General features: G+C 53.4%; 4 protein-coding genes across 4 annotated transcripts; all 4 read right to left on the bottom strand.

Moving 5' to 3' along the window:
* Positions 1–857: 857 nt before the first annotated feature.
* Positions 858–5713, bottom strand: SCP_0304730 (hypothetical protein; the record flags this gene model as incomplete). The annotated part of the gene is made up of 6 exons (XM_027755866.1): positions 858–1808; positions 1870–1953; positions 2025–3381; positions 3438–4663; positions 4713–5398; positions 5464–5713. 6 exons carry the CDS (start codon positions 5711–5713, stop codon positions 858–860), a joined length of 4554 nt encoding a protein of 1517 aa, XP_027611667.1.
* A 760-nt stretch (positions 5714–6473) lies between these two features.
* Positions 6474–9007, bottom strand: SCP_0304720 (Cytochrome b2, mitochondrial; the record flags this gene model as incomplete). Its single annotated transcript, XM_027755865.1, has 18 exons — positions 6474–6523; positions 6575–6707; positions 6758–6837; positions 6888–7119; positions 7177–7211; positions 7268–7328; positions 7384–7485; positions 7540–7654; positions 7720–7796; positions 7847–7933; positions 7986–8079; positions 8141–8241; positions 8294–8423; positions 8475–8537; positions 8595–8637; positions 8687–8695; positions 8758–8790; positions 8932–9007. 18 exons carry the CDS (start codon positions 9005–9007, stop codon positions 6474–6476), a joined length of 1521 nt encoding a protein of 506 aa, XP_027611666.1.
* A 533-nt stretch (positions 9008–9540) lies between these two features.
* SCP_0304710 (hypothetical protein) lies at positions 9541–11061 on the bottom strand (the record flags this gene model as incomplete). Its single annotated transcript, XM_027755864.1, has 9 exons — positions 9541–9602; positions 9655–9783; positions 9836–9917; positions 9974–10135; positions 10190–10391; positions 10443–10504; positions 10554–10626; positions 10676–10749; positions 10810–11061. 9 exons carry the CDS (start codon positions 11059–11061, stop codon positions 9541–9543), a joined length of 1098 nt encoding a protein of 365 aa, XP_027611665.1.
* Positions 11062–14102: 3041 nt separating this feature from the next.
* On the bottom strand, positions 14103–15139 carry SCP_0304700 (hypothetical protein; the record flags this gene model as incomplete). Its single annotated transcript, XM_027755863.1, has 5 exons — positions 14103–14476; positions 14550–14682; positions 14734–14837; positions 14898–15059; positions 15118–15139. The coding sequence occupies 5 exons, from the start codon at positions 15137–15139 to the stop codon at positions 14103–14105; spliced, it is 795 nt and encodes a 264-aa protein (XP_027611664.1).
* Positions 15140–15213: the final 74 nt, after the last annotated feature.

Raw genomic sequence — 15213 nt, 5'->3', positions numbered from 1 at the left:
TTGACATTCTGAACGAAAATGACTGAGCAACTGTCGGTCCGATTTGTGGGATCAATATCTTACGAACACTATGTGGAAAATCGTAGTTGTCGTGGCAGAAAGGTGAACAGTAAGATAGGCCTCACTCATATCCAACCACTCGCGTCGGGCGTCTAATGTCACGCTTACACCAAAATGGCGGGCGAAAGTGCTTGCTCGTCTAATTCCTCTTTCCACAAAGCCTTTATCAGAAATGTGTTCCCTGGGGATTGTTAATGAATACCTTCTTGAATATTCCCAGGGAGCACATTTTTTTATTTCGCCCTCGTAGGAGAGAAATTAGGCTGGCAACAACCCAAAGTGAACGGCGACCAAACAGAGCCAACAACCAGCAGGTAAATATTTGGCTGATAAGTGGCCCTTACCACACCATCCATTACCATATCGGGTATCAGAATTTGACTTATTGCTCCCAAATCAATAGCATCACTCTCGGGCAACTGTCGGGTCACAACCATGTCATGGCGCTTAGAGTGGTTGGGCATGAGTGAGGTCTATCTTACCACTGGTCGGGCGGCTAGGAGGCGTCCGCACTCCGATCGCAAGGCATGCCAAGACAGCCGATCAGATCTTGCCGGTGTTCGACCCAAATCCATGTAGAAATCTACAACTCCAACTACAACAACGAAACGATACATCTGCACAAGAGACTAGGGAATATTATCATGCAGTATCGTGCGACGTATGAATACACACTGATGCAAGGCAACCACGAATAATATCAAGAGCGAACGTGGCGAGAACGACGAGCAGACGACGATGATCAGGGTAGCAGGAAAAGTAATGCGACGGAAGCAAGAAACTATACGATACATAGTCTATGAGAGAAGTGCCAGTAACTTATCGCTCTGCGTCGATTTGCTCGCCAACCGTGTCCGACGTTCTTCATCCTCATGGAGATGAGCACCCTTCATCATCGCCGTCATGAGGTCGAAGGCCTTGGGCGCATCGATGGCAATGTCATCCAGGATCTCAGCGGCCGGCATGAAGCCTTCTTCAAAGGAGTTAGGCGAGCATAGGTTCTTCGCCACGGCGCGGCTGAACAAGCCTGCGACAAGTTGTGCATCCGACTCCTTAGACTCGATGGCTAACGACACTAGTTTGTCGACAAGTCGCCACCTGTGTTCTGAAGGGAGCTTGGTGAAGTAGACCTCGGCTTCGCCCAAATCCCGGACACTGAAGAACTCCTTCGAGTCTTCTTTGATCCGGGCATTGGCTTCCTGCTCAGACATTGACGGCGTATGCGTCTCAGCTCCCTCGTCCTCTGATCCAGCCTCCGACGCCGCTGGTGTCGAGTCTGCTCTGCCTTCGTCGGGTTTTGGTAGCGTACGGGGCAGGAGGTTGAGCCTCTTGCGCTGCATCGGAGCCTCCGGCACTCCAGACGTTCCAAGATCGACACTAGGTTTCCGGCTTGGTGGCCTGCTCGACTTCGACGTCGCTGCGACCTCTGCCGCAAGCTCCGGGTTACCGCTGAGCATCGAAAACATGTTACTGGAACCTGCGCGAGACATGGTAGATTCCCGGCTCTTGGGCTTCTCTTTGGTGAAGACACTGCTCGGGCCAAAAGTCATAGGCTGTGCCTTGCTGATCTTCCCAAAGTTGGAAAGATCGCCGGCCTTGGGAGGAGGTCGCGGTACGTTTCCTCCAGCGACGGCCCAACCATCAGGACCAACTGAAGTATGATCACCGCGCTCGCCTCCACGACGTGAACCACCTCTCGACATGCTGAGACGCTGGTAATCCTTATCGTGCGCCTTCTCCTTTGCAGCCTGAAAGACACATAGATACACTGAGTGACTGGACGCAAGACCCAATCACCGAGAGACTCACAGCTTCGTGTACGGCAGCAATGGTACTGGGAGCGGCGACAGCGTTCCGTGGGATCCACTTGCGTTCCCGCAGCTCAATGACATCCTGCAAACAGGTACAAACAGGTACAACCAGGTTTACAACCAGGTTAGCCATGAATTAACGACCAAGCGTACCTGCAACATGAACTGCATACGCGAATTGACGTTGGGGCTCTTGCACAGCTCTTTCATACGCGAGAAGTAGACGTCCATATGCTGGCGGGCTTTCGCCGTGTCGAGGATCTGACCGACGGTGGACAAGAGCTTGCACAAGCTCTCAATCTCTTCCTCCTCAGGGTTCTCGACGTTACCCAACAGCTTCTTGACGCACTCGTGCATGATGCGCTCCGTCAGCATCTGCAGCTTGAAGAGCTCTCCGATGAACTTGATGAGACCAAGACCCTGACGCTTCGCCTTCTGTGCAGCATAGTACTCCTCAGAATAGAGATCGCTGTCGTCCGTAGTGTTGTTCTTCTCCGCGGCTGCCTTGGCGGCCTGGTCCTCGGTAGCCTTGGTCGCGGCAGCAGCAGCCGTCGTCTCCTTGGCGACCCAACCACGCTCGAAGTCCTCTTGACAGCGATTGAGCAGGTATTTCCGGAATAGCTGTCCACCAGCGATAGGCTTGCCCTCGTTGGTCTTGATGCCCTCGTCCTGAACCTTGGAGCTGATCTGCTCCATCATCTTGCGACACAAACGGGCGTACATCTCGGACCACGTCGCCTCGTCAGTGGCCTTCTCGAAGACAAGGCGAATCACCTGGATGAGCGTGCGCCCATCCTTCTCCATCTCGGACCTGTTGGCCCAGGCGATGATTTGGTCGGAGATTGAGTCGAAGCGCTCCATGGTGAGCTTATTGAGTAGCCCGCGAACCTTACGGTCAACGACGTCCACGGAATCGGTCTCTTGCTGCGGCTTCTTGCTGACACTAGAAGCTTGCCAGCGACCCGCCGTAGCCTCTAGAGGAGCAACAGGCTCAAGCGACATGCCGGCCTGCATTGCCATAGATGATGCGTACGACGAACCATGGCTCGACGACCCAGCCATTTTGTTCGCATCTGGGCGCTTGTCGCCACGCTTGCTCCGTGTCCGATTGTTGCCCATCGGAACGCCACCTGGACCACCCTGACTTGAAGTACGCACCATCGGTGATGGGCGACCAAAGGGCATACCCGAAGTACCAGACATTGAGGTGGACCGCGTACTCGACATGGCAAAGCGCTCGTCACTCGTCATCTTCGTGGAGAACTGGCCCATGTTGAAGCCACCTGAACCTGGCTTGAACCCAGAGATGCCAAGACCGACGCTGGCTTGACGAGTGCTAGTAGAAGGTGGGGGTGGCATGCTGGCGGAAGAGGATCGGCGGCCGGAGCCACCGCGACTCATGGGGAATGATTGCTCGACTGATTCCAGACCAATGGTATTCAAGGGAGGCAAAGAGTCTGGTTTCTCCTTACAGATTGCCATGAACTGCATAAGGAACTCTCGGTCGTATCTGTACAACGACACCATGTTATCATCCAGTGAGAAATGATTGCAACGTTCATGTACCTGAATTTGCCGTGCTTCGCGTTGACGTTGAGCTCGACCTTCGGGCTTTTGATGCCTTCAGGATAGGCAATGGTGCCGAGGTCTTCGATGACGCGTGCAGTAGCCAGGGCTGAAGGAAGAGGTTGAGGGATAGACTGGCTTCGTGTGGAAGAGAGGTCGAGAGGGCCAGGCCGCTTCCGTGGTATTTCAGGATTGGGCACAGCGGTGTCAATGCGCAAAATGTTTTTGTTCAGCACTTTGTCCTTGGCTTCCTCTTGAGTGGCTTCGTCCAACTCTTCGGACTCCTTTGTCTCCTCCTTTGTCTCCTCCTTTTCCTCGACTTCGCCATCCTCCGCCTCCGCTGAAGGTTGTTCGACGCTTGCCTCCGCTTGCTTTGCCTTCTCTTCAGCCTCCCTCACAGCCCGCTCCTCCTCTTCCTTCTTCGCCCGTTCCTTCTCCTCTTCCTCCCTTCGTATCCGGTCCTCCTCCTTCTTCTTCGCACGCTCGTTCTCCTCTTTCTTGACTCGCTCGCTCTCCTCTTTCGCTCGCTTCTTCTCCTCTTCCTCCTCTTTCCGCGCCCGCTCTTCCTCCTCCTTACGCGCCAGCTCCTTCTCCTCTTCTTCCCTGCGCTGCCGCTCAACCTCCAGCTTCTTGCGCAACTCCTCTTCCCGCTGTTTCTCCTCCTGCTCCTCCTTATCCCGCTTCGCCTTCTCATCCGCCTCCATCCGTGCGCGCTCCTCCGCAAGCCGCTTCTCTTTCGCCTCGGGTGTCTCCATCCGTACCACTTTCTTCGCAGGTGAAGTGGGAACTGTAGGCGAAGGTAAGACACCCTGCTTCTTAAAGCTCTCGAAATCGAGCTCCATCCCAGTCGGGGTCTTGAGCGAGATAACGTTACCTTTCCGCGGAACGAACGCGCTAGCATTCGTGTTCAGCGTCGGGCCGGAGCGAGAAGCGGTGGAGGGCGTTGGCGGAGGCGATGACACGCTGTTAAGACTTGTTGTGTGTGTGTGTGGCGATGGCGACGCGCCCGCATGTGGTGCATGAGATGTCGTCGGAATTGCTGGCGTAAGTGTCGGCGTGCCTGGCCCGTGAAGGGGGGGCGGGGGATTCCGGGGTGAGATAGGCATGGCGCCATGAGGCGAGGGACCACCCTGTACCGGGTGGTGTTGGTGCTGTGGTGGCATAGGTTGAGGAATCCACTGCGGAGGGTACGGCATGTAGTCCGGTGGCATGGTAGGATAAGGATACTACGATACACGGTCAGCGGAAATGATATACATGCGGAAATAAACGTACATAGTAGCCCCACTGAGATACCTGCATCGGAGGCGGAGCCATCTGGCCAGGCGGTCCCATTCGAGGGCTCGACATACCAGCACTGGGCATCCCCGCACTGGGCAGGCCGGCGCTAGGAAGACCCGCAGCCATTGGTACAGGCGTTCCTGGCATCCCGGGGGCACCATTTGGGCGGCCATTCACGTTGCCATTGGGCATTGATCGGGGATAAACAGGTGACCGTGGAGCACCGACAGCAGATGGTACACCATTTTGCGGGGGACGGGGTACGAAGGGCGTGTAACCATGACCGAGTTGCGAGGGGGGTGATTGGTGCGGGGGATGAGGGTGCGGATGGATATGCGAATGCGACGGCTGTGGTGACGGCTGGGGAAGGGGGGAAGAGCGATGCGAAGGAGATGTTACGTCGACGGGCGATTGCGGGGCGCCGCCGCCGCTACCCTGAAATAGCTTTTTAACGTCGACTTTGTCTAGTGTTTTGGGAGCATGTCCAGAGGATGCAGGCCGAGACGATGCAGACGAGGAAGGAGAGGAAGTGGATGGCTTCCCGTTGGGTACCGGCGAGGATACTGCGGGAACCGAGCCAAACGTCTTCACACCTTCAGACTTGATTGCGGGAACGGCGGCGGGAGAGGAAGAGATTGGGGCGGCTGCATCATCAATGGAGCCGAAAGTCACCGACGAGCCTGAAACGTGCAACACCCACACGCACATGAGTAATAACCCGCTCCGTGATTTTTTACACACGTACCTGATTTTGCTGTGTTGGTGGGAGTTCGTGCGCCAGCAACACCATCTTTGAACGAAACACCTTGACCTAGCGTACTTGGCCGTCTGGAATGAGATGGATTTGTCACCGAGGGGGCAGGGCTGGATGCGTTCGGTGCGGGGGATTGCGAACGTGAAGTAGCAGTAGTTTGGGGCGGGCCCCTTGACCAAGCTGACTTTGACGGTAGCTGGGTCGGAATCTTTGGTGCAGAAGCCGTCGAGGATTTGCTCATTCTGCACCACAGGAAATCTGTGTTAAACACGCAGGAAGGCGTGCATGAGAAATTAACGCACGAATTGTTACGATTGCTTGAGATTCGACTGATAAGTAACGGTTTGTTGTGGTCGCGTGAAGGTCGGTCGTAAAAGATGACCTGCCTGCAGGCGGACGAATGGTCGCGAGGGCGTGGTCGAAAAGAGCCGCACTGGAATCGGATGCTGGTGAGGCAGCAATCCGCGGGTGTCTGTCCTGGTGGAAGACGAAGGCAACTGTCGCCCTTCAATCCACAAAAAATCAGCACCCCCGCAAGACCCCAGTCACTTCCGCTGGCACCCCCTCTCCCGCCTCGGCACCGTCCTGCCAGTGACATCCTCTGTAAATATTCTGACTCTACCGTCACCTGCTAGATCCACCTGCGCACAAACAGGCTTCCGGGAGATAACGTGTGCAGCGCTTAGAATATTAATATTATACTCCTATCGTAGGGGAAATGCACAACAACGCCCCGCAACGAATCTATTCACCATTCACCGTGTTACGGTATATTCGATATCCAGCAATCACTTATCCAGCCAAGATCTCTCGGGGTAAGTCGCTCGACACCGCGTTGACTATATATACAAATCTCGGGATATCTAGTAAGCCAAGGACAACTAAACGCTGAGATACAAACACACAAACACCGTGTCACAGACTGGTCGTAAATATACACCAAGGAGAACGGTCCCAACGGAACAGCGTGCTTATCGGTGCAACTATTCCAGAGACGACGATCACATCCTCGGCTTGATCTCCCGCAACCGTGCTGACTGGATGCTCTCGTCTACGACAGCGCATCAGTACACCGACGTGCGTACGGCAGAACAACACTCACAGTTGGCCTCATACAGACGGTCAGACGGGACGGAGACGATATGCGAGTGAATCGACGATGCCTCCACCATGGCGGGGACAATTTCCTTGATGTTACGAGCACCCAACAACCGCATGTTCATCTCGAATTCATCCTGTGATCGAAAATTAATATGGACACTATTGACATAGAGACAAAACATACATGGAGTATCTGCAGTGCCTTGTCGACACCTTCTACACCGTACGACGAGAAAGCGTACAAAAACGGACGCCCAACACCGACTGAGCCCGTACGCGTCAGTGATGACAAGATATTCTACTAGCTCACACACCTGCAGTAGCACCGAGGGCAACAGCCTTGATGACGTCAGTAGCGCGTCGAACACCTCCATCGACAAAGAGCTGGAATTTCTCATTGGGGAACTTTAGGCCGCGCTTCTCCCCTAGTTTCGGAACCACTTCGACGAGAATCTCAATACCGGAACGCGCGAAGTCGAGCTGTCGGCCACCGTGGTTTGAGAGCACGACACCAGCGAGGCCTCTGTCATAAGCTTCCAACGCGTCCTAATGAAAATCAACATCAGTACTGGCCTCGTACATGCTGCACCAAAATTCACTCACTTCCCAGCACTGTACACCCTTGAGGATAAGAGGCACTAAAACACCATCATAAACGCTACGGCAATGTGCCGACTGTTGTGACGTCACTTACTCTTCGTGATGGACTGGAACCAGGGTATATCCTTCCAGTCCAGACTGGTGTCGATGAAAGACTGCCAAAAACCTTCTCGACTGACCCGTACACAAAAACACCAGAGATGGACTTACGCTGATCGCGCGTGCCGCGCCATGAGAACGGTCCACACGGTCCTGCTGCTTGTTATCAGTCACCTCAGCAGGGTCCTCCGCCTCGAACTTCATGCGCATGTCCTGTATGCATTCAATTTGATCAGACAAAGAAGTGTCAACAGTACGGCAACGTACCTTTTCACGTCGCCCAAGCTGGGGAGCATCTACAGTGATAAACAGCGCCTTGACACCGCGCTTCTCCGCGTGTTGCACGAACTTCCTCGTAATCTCCCTGTCCCTGTTAACGTACCTGCACAAATAGGTGATCCAATCAGCTATTCCCGGTTAGTCCAGTGATATCGTAAGGTCACGAACAGTTGCAGGAACTGGACTTGGCCGGGTTGTGCCGTATCGACGATCTCGTCGAACGAACATGAAGCAAGAGTTGGGATCTGTAGTAACGTTAGTCTATCTTATGACTATCCTGCGTAAAAGCGCGGACCATTTGGATAACCCCGTGTTTCGCAGCGGCCCTCGTCAAGTTCAACTCGCCATCTTTGTGACCCAATTTGCCCAATGCGGTCGCAGTCTAGAATGTCGTGTTGAGCAATTACAATGAGCTGCAGAACAGTTGCATGTACAATGTACACCGGCATTCTCGTTGGTTGTCCGAGTATCTTCGTTGACCAGTCCACGTGCGTGACGTCGCGGAGTATGCGAGGGCGGAACCATACTCTGAGTTACAAGCGGAAACGCTCAGAATTCCCGCAGCCAACTCAGTGGTGCTTTAACAAACCTGTGATACGCTGCATGGTTCTCCCGGTGTGTAATCTCATCGTCAGCGGCGGAGCTGTAGTAAGCCCACGCCTTCTCGGACATGACGAGCTTGCCGATCGTCTGCACCAAGTGATTCAGCGGTGGATAAAAACATAATAAATGAGAGTATTACCTCAAAGTCGTGCAGGTTGAGGATCTCGGAGAGTGGCGGTCGTTGAGCCATGCGCAGCTGACGATCCCTCTCCTCATCCGTAATTTCAACCTCAACTCTGAGCACCGTGTCCGGGTCGACGCTGCCCAGGCTGGAAAGGAATATGAGAACACTCGCGATCACCTAGCGAGATTGTGCTTACTGCTTCTCTGGCGGCAGATTTTTCGTGATAGCATCAGGAGGGTGAATGGGATCGTATTCCGCGCTATCACAAATTGATAAGTACGAGACGTCACTGGACAAGAATTGTGCGGGGACTTACGTAGCGTCCTTCCCGGCGTACTTAAGAATGATTTTGCTACCGCCTGTAGTCAAACCTTAGCGGGGAGGGAGAAATACGAAGCTATGCCCTACCTGGGTGCTCTACAGAAAACAACATGTCAGAGTGAAGCTCGAAATTTTTACTGAGTTAAACAGACACCTACCATCCAAGAAGTCCGTCACGTCGTAAACCCTGCCTACGAGTCGTCAGTCTCCCGTGCACGTCTGATATTCGCGGTGGCCAAATGTACGACAACGACCCCCGTCCATCCTCATGAATTGGGGCTGTGTCCATTGACGCTGCACCTTCGGACATCTGTGGAGCACGAACAACTCACCATGGACGATGATCCAGCAGCTCTCGCGGCTGTTGTGCTCCGCGACCTCTTGCCCCGAGATATGCCTGGGTGTCATGGCGAGCTCGCAATATAAAAGTCGTGGCGTGCGCTGTCTAAGACAGAGTCGCAGCTGGTAGATATACCTCCAGGGTAGGTGGTGTGCTTAATCTTCTTAGCCGGCCCGTGTCTCCGGCGGAGACGGGGACCCGAACGAGACAGAAACAATGTAGGAGAGAAAGGCAAGCGCATGACAGACGGAAGGGCTAGCCAGCGGTACGCCTTTGACTTAGCGAGCGGGATGCGGAAGACTCAGTCAACATCATGATGCATGACGAGCGGAATGAGCGGGACAAGAAAGTTTGTTGGCTCATCAGCGCGTCAGCATCCGGGCCTTCGAGTCCGCACAACCAGACTGCTAAGTTAGCATTTTCACGTGTACAAACACTTCTGACGCTACCCATCAAAAGCGAGGAACCGTGTAGAAACGAAGACGCATTGATAATATTAATTCAAAGTCTATAAACATGATGCAAAACTCGGCCCAACATAAAACCCAAGAGACAAGAGGCAGGCCTGGGTTCGTCTATATGTACGGTCGTGGCGGTGGATTTACACCATCTCGAAGGCGTTACCGCCAGCTTGAGCATCGAGGCGGATGACATCGCTTAAGCCTAATGACAGTCAAGTCAGCACTACTGCAATACAAGAACGAATGTTACTCACCCATGACCTCGAAGAACGCCTTCGGGTCCATGCCCCTTGCTGATGAGAAGTCTGTGCCCGTCTTCTTGAGAGATTGCATGGCAGCCCGGATGCCATGCACCGCCGCGACGCAAGAGACCAAGGAGAAGACTGCAATAGAGGATTCGTAATTGAACATCAACAGGCACGGCAGAAGACGCACTGATGATCTTGGCACCCATCTCTTCAGCTTCCTTGCATGTGAAGGAAGGGGTGAGACCGCCGGAGATGACGTTGACGAGCACCTTAAGGTTGTGTCAATTGCGAGGTAGCCGGCGTTAACCAATAAGGAAGTACTTACGGGTTTGGGAGCCAGGGCATCGACCGTGGACTTGAGAAGGTCGGCGTTACGCACGCCCTCGATGAAGCACACGTCGGCACCAGCATCCGCAGCAAGCTTCAGTCTAGTGACTGCTTCCTCCATGCCAAGCACCTGTGCTGAGTCGGTGCGACCGATAATTACCTAAACGGACAGTCGTCAGTTTTATGTACGCGAAGCAAAGAGGGAAATTCTCACAAAGTCGGACCCTCCAGGGATAGAGTCGCGAGCAATTACTGCCGCACGGATACGCGTGATGAATTCCTCCCTGGATACTACCTGCTTGCCCATCAAATGACCGCAGCGCTTTGTCTGTACTTGGTCCTCAATGTGGAGACCGGCAACACCTGCACGGGCATACTGGTTAACAGTACGCGCAATCATAGCGGGGCCACCGAAGCTGGTAGAAAACGTCAGTTGGGAGTCTCCCGTCGAGTGAGGCCTAGCATACCCGGTGTCAGCATCGGCAATGACAGGTACGGTGGGGTCCAAGCTGCAGACCATCTGTGCGCTCTGTAGGACAGTCAGAATGGAATAACATTAGCGGAAGATAATATCTGACCTGCACAAAGTCGTTGAGAGTGGCGATGGCGAGGTCGGGTTGGCCCAAGCGTGATGCGGTCGTCGCAGCACCACTGGAGAGGGTGATGAGCATACTGTATGGAAGCGCATATACAGACATACCTCTGATACAAGCACTCGAAGCCAGCCTCGAGAGCGCAACGAGCACTGATGCCATCGCAGATACCGGGAGCGATCTGAAATGAAATGAATGTGAGACGATGTACGTATAACAAGCGCACGAAATAAACACGTACTACAATTCCAGGTCGAGCGAGCATTTGCCGGAGACGAGTAGCCGGGTTCCACGACAAGGGACCTTCGAGGAAGTTCTTGGGGTCGAAGCGGGGGTTGTAGTAGACATGCGGAGAGTGTGGGGCATCTTCGTTCGAGGAGGTGTCCGAGTCTGCCGTTGGCGCAACTTCGACTGCTGTAGCCATCGTGGTGTCCTCTCGGACCTCGGTGGGCTGCGACCGCTCTGAATCCATGAAGTAGTCTAGTCCGGGCATTTCAAAGGTGGTAGACAGGTATGAGTGTAAGAGTATGTTTTGATCTCAGAGGAGAAGGTGGGATGGAGAGACGGTGTTGCAAAACCGCTCTGCTTAAATACTAAGAGACATGCACCGGCGGCCAAGGCGAGACCATTCTCACATGCCAGAAAATGGGGAATATAGAAAGAACTCACAATCAGAGCGCCACCCAAGAACTGCCGATGAGAGCCGCCGCGACTACTACGGAACGCTCATGCTGCTTCTCCAATAGTATAGTCTTGCTTCTTCGACCGAATGGGGAGATAAAGAGGAGATTTTCACGCCAGCTTGAATTTCTTGGCATCGTATCTCCACACGTGCTGCGTACATGTCGCTGCCTCCAAGACGTACATATGATGCAGATGTCGGGAGGACAGATTAGAAGCCCTTGGCATCGGCAGCAGCGTGCAGAACCGAGCAAGCACAATGCCCGAAATATACCATTAATGCAGGCACTGGGGCGCACATAGTCAAACTCCGTTCAGCACTCATACGCGCTGGCACCAGGCTTGTAGAACCCACACGGTGTCCACTCGGCAGGTACTGGCGACATGCGGTGTTAATGCGGATGCCCATACAAGACTATGGCCGCCTAGGAAGTTCCATACGACACTGGATGAGTGAGATGCATGTCTTCCAGAACAATTCTGCGGGTAAACCCACCATGTGAGGCCCTACAATATTGGTTTTTACTGTCGATTCTTTGACTTGTAGGAAAGGATACTACTAGTAGCAAGCGAATGGTAAGTACGCTAGCGGATCGACTCGGACATCAAGCGACGGATCAAAACCTTATCTAAGCCGTCCTCGGATGGGAAACACCCCCTGCCGAAAAGAGAAAGTCTTGACGATTGCTAGACTGCTGTACTACCACCGTAAGCACATGTCCAGACGTATGCCGCTGACATTAATCTGTGTCCGAATGTGTTATGATTGGTGTTTGGGCTTGGCGAATTCTCAAGCTGCTCGCCGCCTACCTGTGACATCGCCTCGCGACTCGGATCAGGAGGACTCGGACGGTGGGTGTTAGACGCGGGTAACCGACTCGTAGCAGATAATACTACCCGTCACCTACTCCACACTAACACCAGGTTCTCTGATTCACTGAGGGAGTCCAACTGGCAACAAAATTGCGATTCGCTGTTCGAAATTGGACATGTGAGTTCCTCAACCTGTTATCAATTGCCTGCATGGCTGTACCCGGATTCCTTCATAACTCGCATAACTACGAGAACGTTCTTCCCTTGACAACCAATATACCAACAAGTGGAGTCTCTGGAAGGCTATTGTTCGCTCTCCGTGTGTGATTGTTCTAATTACAAAACCGTCCTCTCACCAATGGTCTTCCGTTTCGTGCAGTTTTATCGGACGGCCGCCCTCACAGGTACTCCCATGGCACCTGAGTGTGTCGTTCAGCGTCCCCAGAGTGTTATAACCCGATCTAACACCGGTTCTGTGAGCCCGTATCCCTCCTTCTCACCTGGCATAACTCCGATATTCTAAAACTTCTCCGGCGGCCATCTTGTCCCTCCGTTGTCGTATTTACGCGACTATCATGTCCTATCATATGGATATCAATCATTCCAGAACGTACCGGTGCCACACTTAGTTGCGATCTGTACTGGTAGCTTCCCACTGTGTACTTGACTCATGATGTGAAGTGGTCTCCTCACAGGGCCGGCAGAGCTCTCAAAGCATCTACTACATTGTTTCACAGTACTGACTTATTCTATCGTTCTAGCAACCGAATTTCACCCTCGCCGTTCTGCAGTACGATCAATGTAGGATCCTATTCGGACGTAGTATCGCACATTTAGTGGGTTTGCCCGCGTGCATCATGCCAGGGCAGCGCGCGGACTGGCGCCACATCGGCATGCGCCGGTGGTGAGCACGTTAAATGATTGAATTTATGCATTGACTACCGATCGGATACCATCACGCCCGACCTGCCTATTCAGCGTCGGTCAGTCGCACAACCTCGTGGCCCTCCACTTAGGCTCACTGGATTGCGGATGGTGCGAGCGCGCGTGTGTGCTCTAACTTCCGCGCCCGGCTCCGAGTCGGAGTCGGGGGGTTGGAGGATGCCATTTCTCTCCACCCGTTTTGTTGCGGAGCCATCGAGGAGACGTCCCATTGCACATGACTCTGATGTAAATCAGTGACTAGCGTTGCACTCTATTTCACGAAAGTCACAGAGTCGTATGTTGTTGCAATGCTCCGTCTCAGCCTGGATCTCTGCGACAAAAATAGAGCAAGTGTTTAAACTTTTGGAGGGCATCATGAACGTTCCACATTTACACTCAGGCCGTGATTGTACTGACCGGAACCAACCGGTCACGACAGAAGGATGTGGTCTATTGAACAGTGAAGGTTCGAGGATTCCACCTTGGCACTCAGCCAACGTCAGTATTCTCCACCTCGTGCCCAGGAACACCTCACGAGTCGTTGCTCGGCGGACAAATGGCGACCATCCGCGTTCGAGCAATATCAGATATACTTACATTTTCGACCAACCCGGCGGAGGGTGTGACCTGTGACCTCGAGGACCTAAACCGGCCAACCGGCGGGACCAGGTGTGACCGGGACAGGATGTAACATAGCGGCAAGGCGGCGGGGCAGTGGCATCGGAGGCGCCGGCGTACAGCGAGTGCAGCTACCGTGCTACTGCCGGATGGAGCTGCTGTATAGCCGGTGGCGAACAAGGACCGTGCGATTTTGGCGCCGCAGGCCGGGAAAAAATGCCTCTTTTCCATTCATTTGGGATCGGCTCGTTGTGACATGTGACACATGTCCGAAATCCGGCAGGCCATTGTCCTTGTGACCTGTGACCCGCCGGGTTGGTCGAAAATGTACAGTAGTAGCCTGTGAGTGAGTGCTGTGTTTCGACCTTCGTCACGGCCCAAGACATCAGTAAGAAGACAGTAGTTATTTCATCGCAAGATGCGGCGGTTCATTACTTAATATACGAGAAGTAGGATAGGTCGTTATCATCAGTGCGTTACGTTCGTGATCATCTCTGTTCATGGTGACGGCAATGTGGTCGAAGACGGTAAGAAAATGATAACAAAGCTCGCAGCAAAGCAGACTCCCGCGCAAACGGTCGCGAAAATGCTCGGGCTGCCCATCATGCGCGCCCACATAAAGCAGATAACGCCCACGATGGCAAGTACGAACCCGACTGCGGCGAAGAGGATGCAGAGGGAGTGGCAGCGTTCCAGCAGAACCGTGGGCGGCTTATCCATTTGGAACGGGCCGAATTGCTCGAGGCGCGGGTTCGACGACCAGATGCCGGTGAAGGTGGGCTTTACGCCCTCTTCAACCCTCTTCTCTTCAATCTTGGCCTCTTCGACCTTGTAGCGGATGAGGAAGAATGAGGCGAGAAAGGAGATGATGGCTTTCCATGGACACAGTAGAGTATGTAAGTGATCAGCCAACAATACAATCACCGCGGAAACTGCACGACGTACCTGCGAAGAGATGCAGCACAAGAGCTCCAGAGAGACCAGTGGTTGCAGCTCTTTCGATCGGAGGACTTTTGATACCGCGCTCCGGCGTCGCGATACCCAGTAACCCTCCTTCAACGGCAGCGAAAAACGTGGTCTAATAAAAATTTGATTAATTTACATTCAATAGAGAACGGACGCAACCTACGATTACGCTGATTAGCTGTAGCCGGTCCATCCAAGATTGAACCAGCTCTCCCATGACCTCCTTGCGCATCTCTGCATCGCGTTCATCCTGATCTTCCTGCGTCCCTGAAAACATCATTGAACAGTCTGAGTAGTGTCGTACTCGGTCACTGCGAAACAACATACACTTTCGTCCAGGTAGCGGTGTGACAGGCGAGCCAGAAGATTCGTGCGTTTGCGCAGGATATCCCGGGTACTCAAACGGATGCTTCATCGCGTCAGGCGATTCAGTGATATACATTACACTGATAGGTTCCGTCTTGACACGTCTCCCTGGTCCAAGCAACACTGCACAGGTGGGAATGAATCCAGACCTCCCATTTCTAGATTCTAGATGGATGCTCACCATTATTGCTACGAGGAGGCATCACATACGAGAGCAAGTTTGGTAGTCGAGGAACTAACACCGACCGATATAAGGAGAACGCTGGCGCCTGCTCGA

This window comes from Sparassis crispa, assembly GCF_003851025.1.
Source record: "Sparassis crispa DNA, contig_000002F, whole genome shotgun sequence".
Taxonomy (NCBI): Eukaryota; Fungi; Basidiomycota; class Agaricomycetes; order Polyporales; family Sparassidaceae; genus Sparassis; species Sparassis crispa.
The sequence above is the reverse complement of the archived record's forward strand: the minus strand, read 5'-3'. Positions and strand labels throughout refer to the sequence as shown.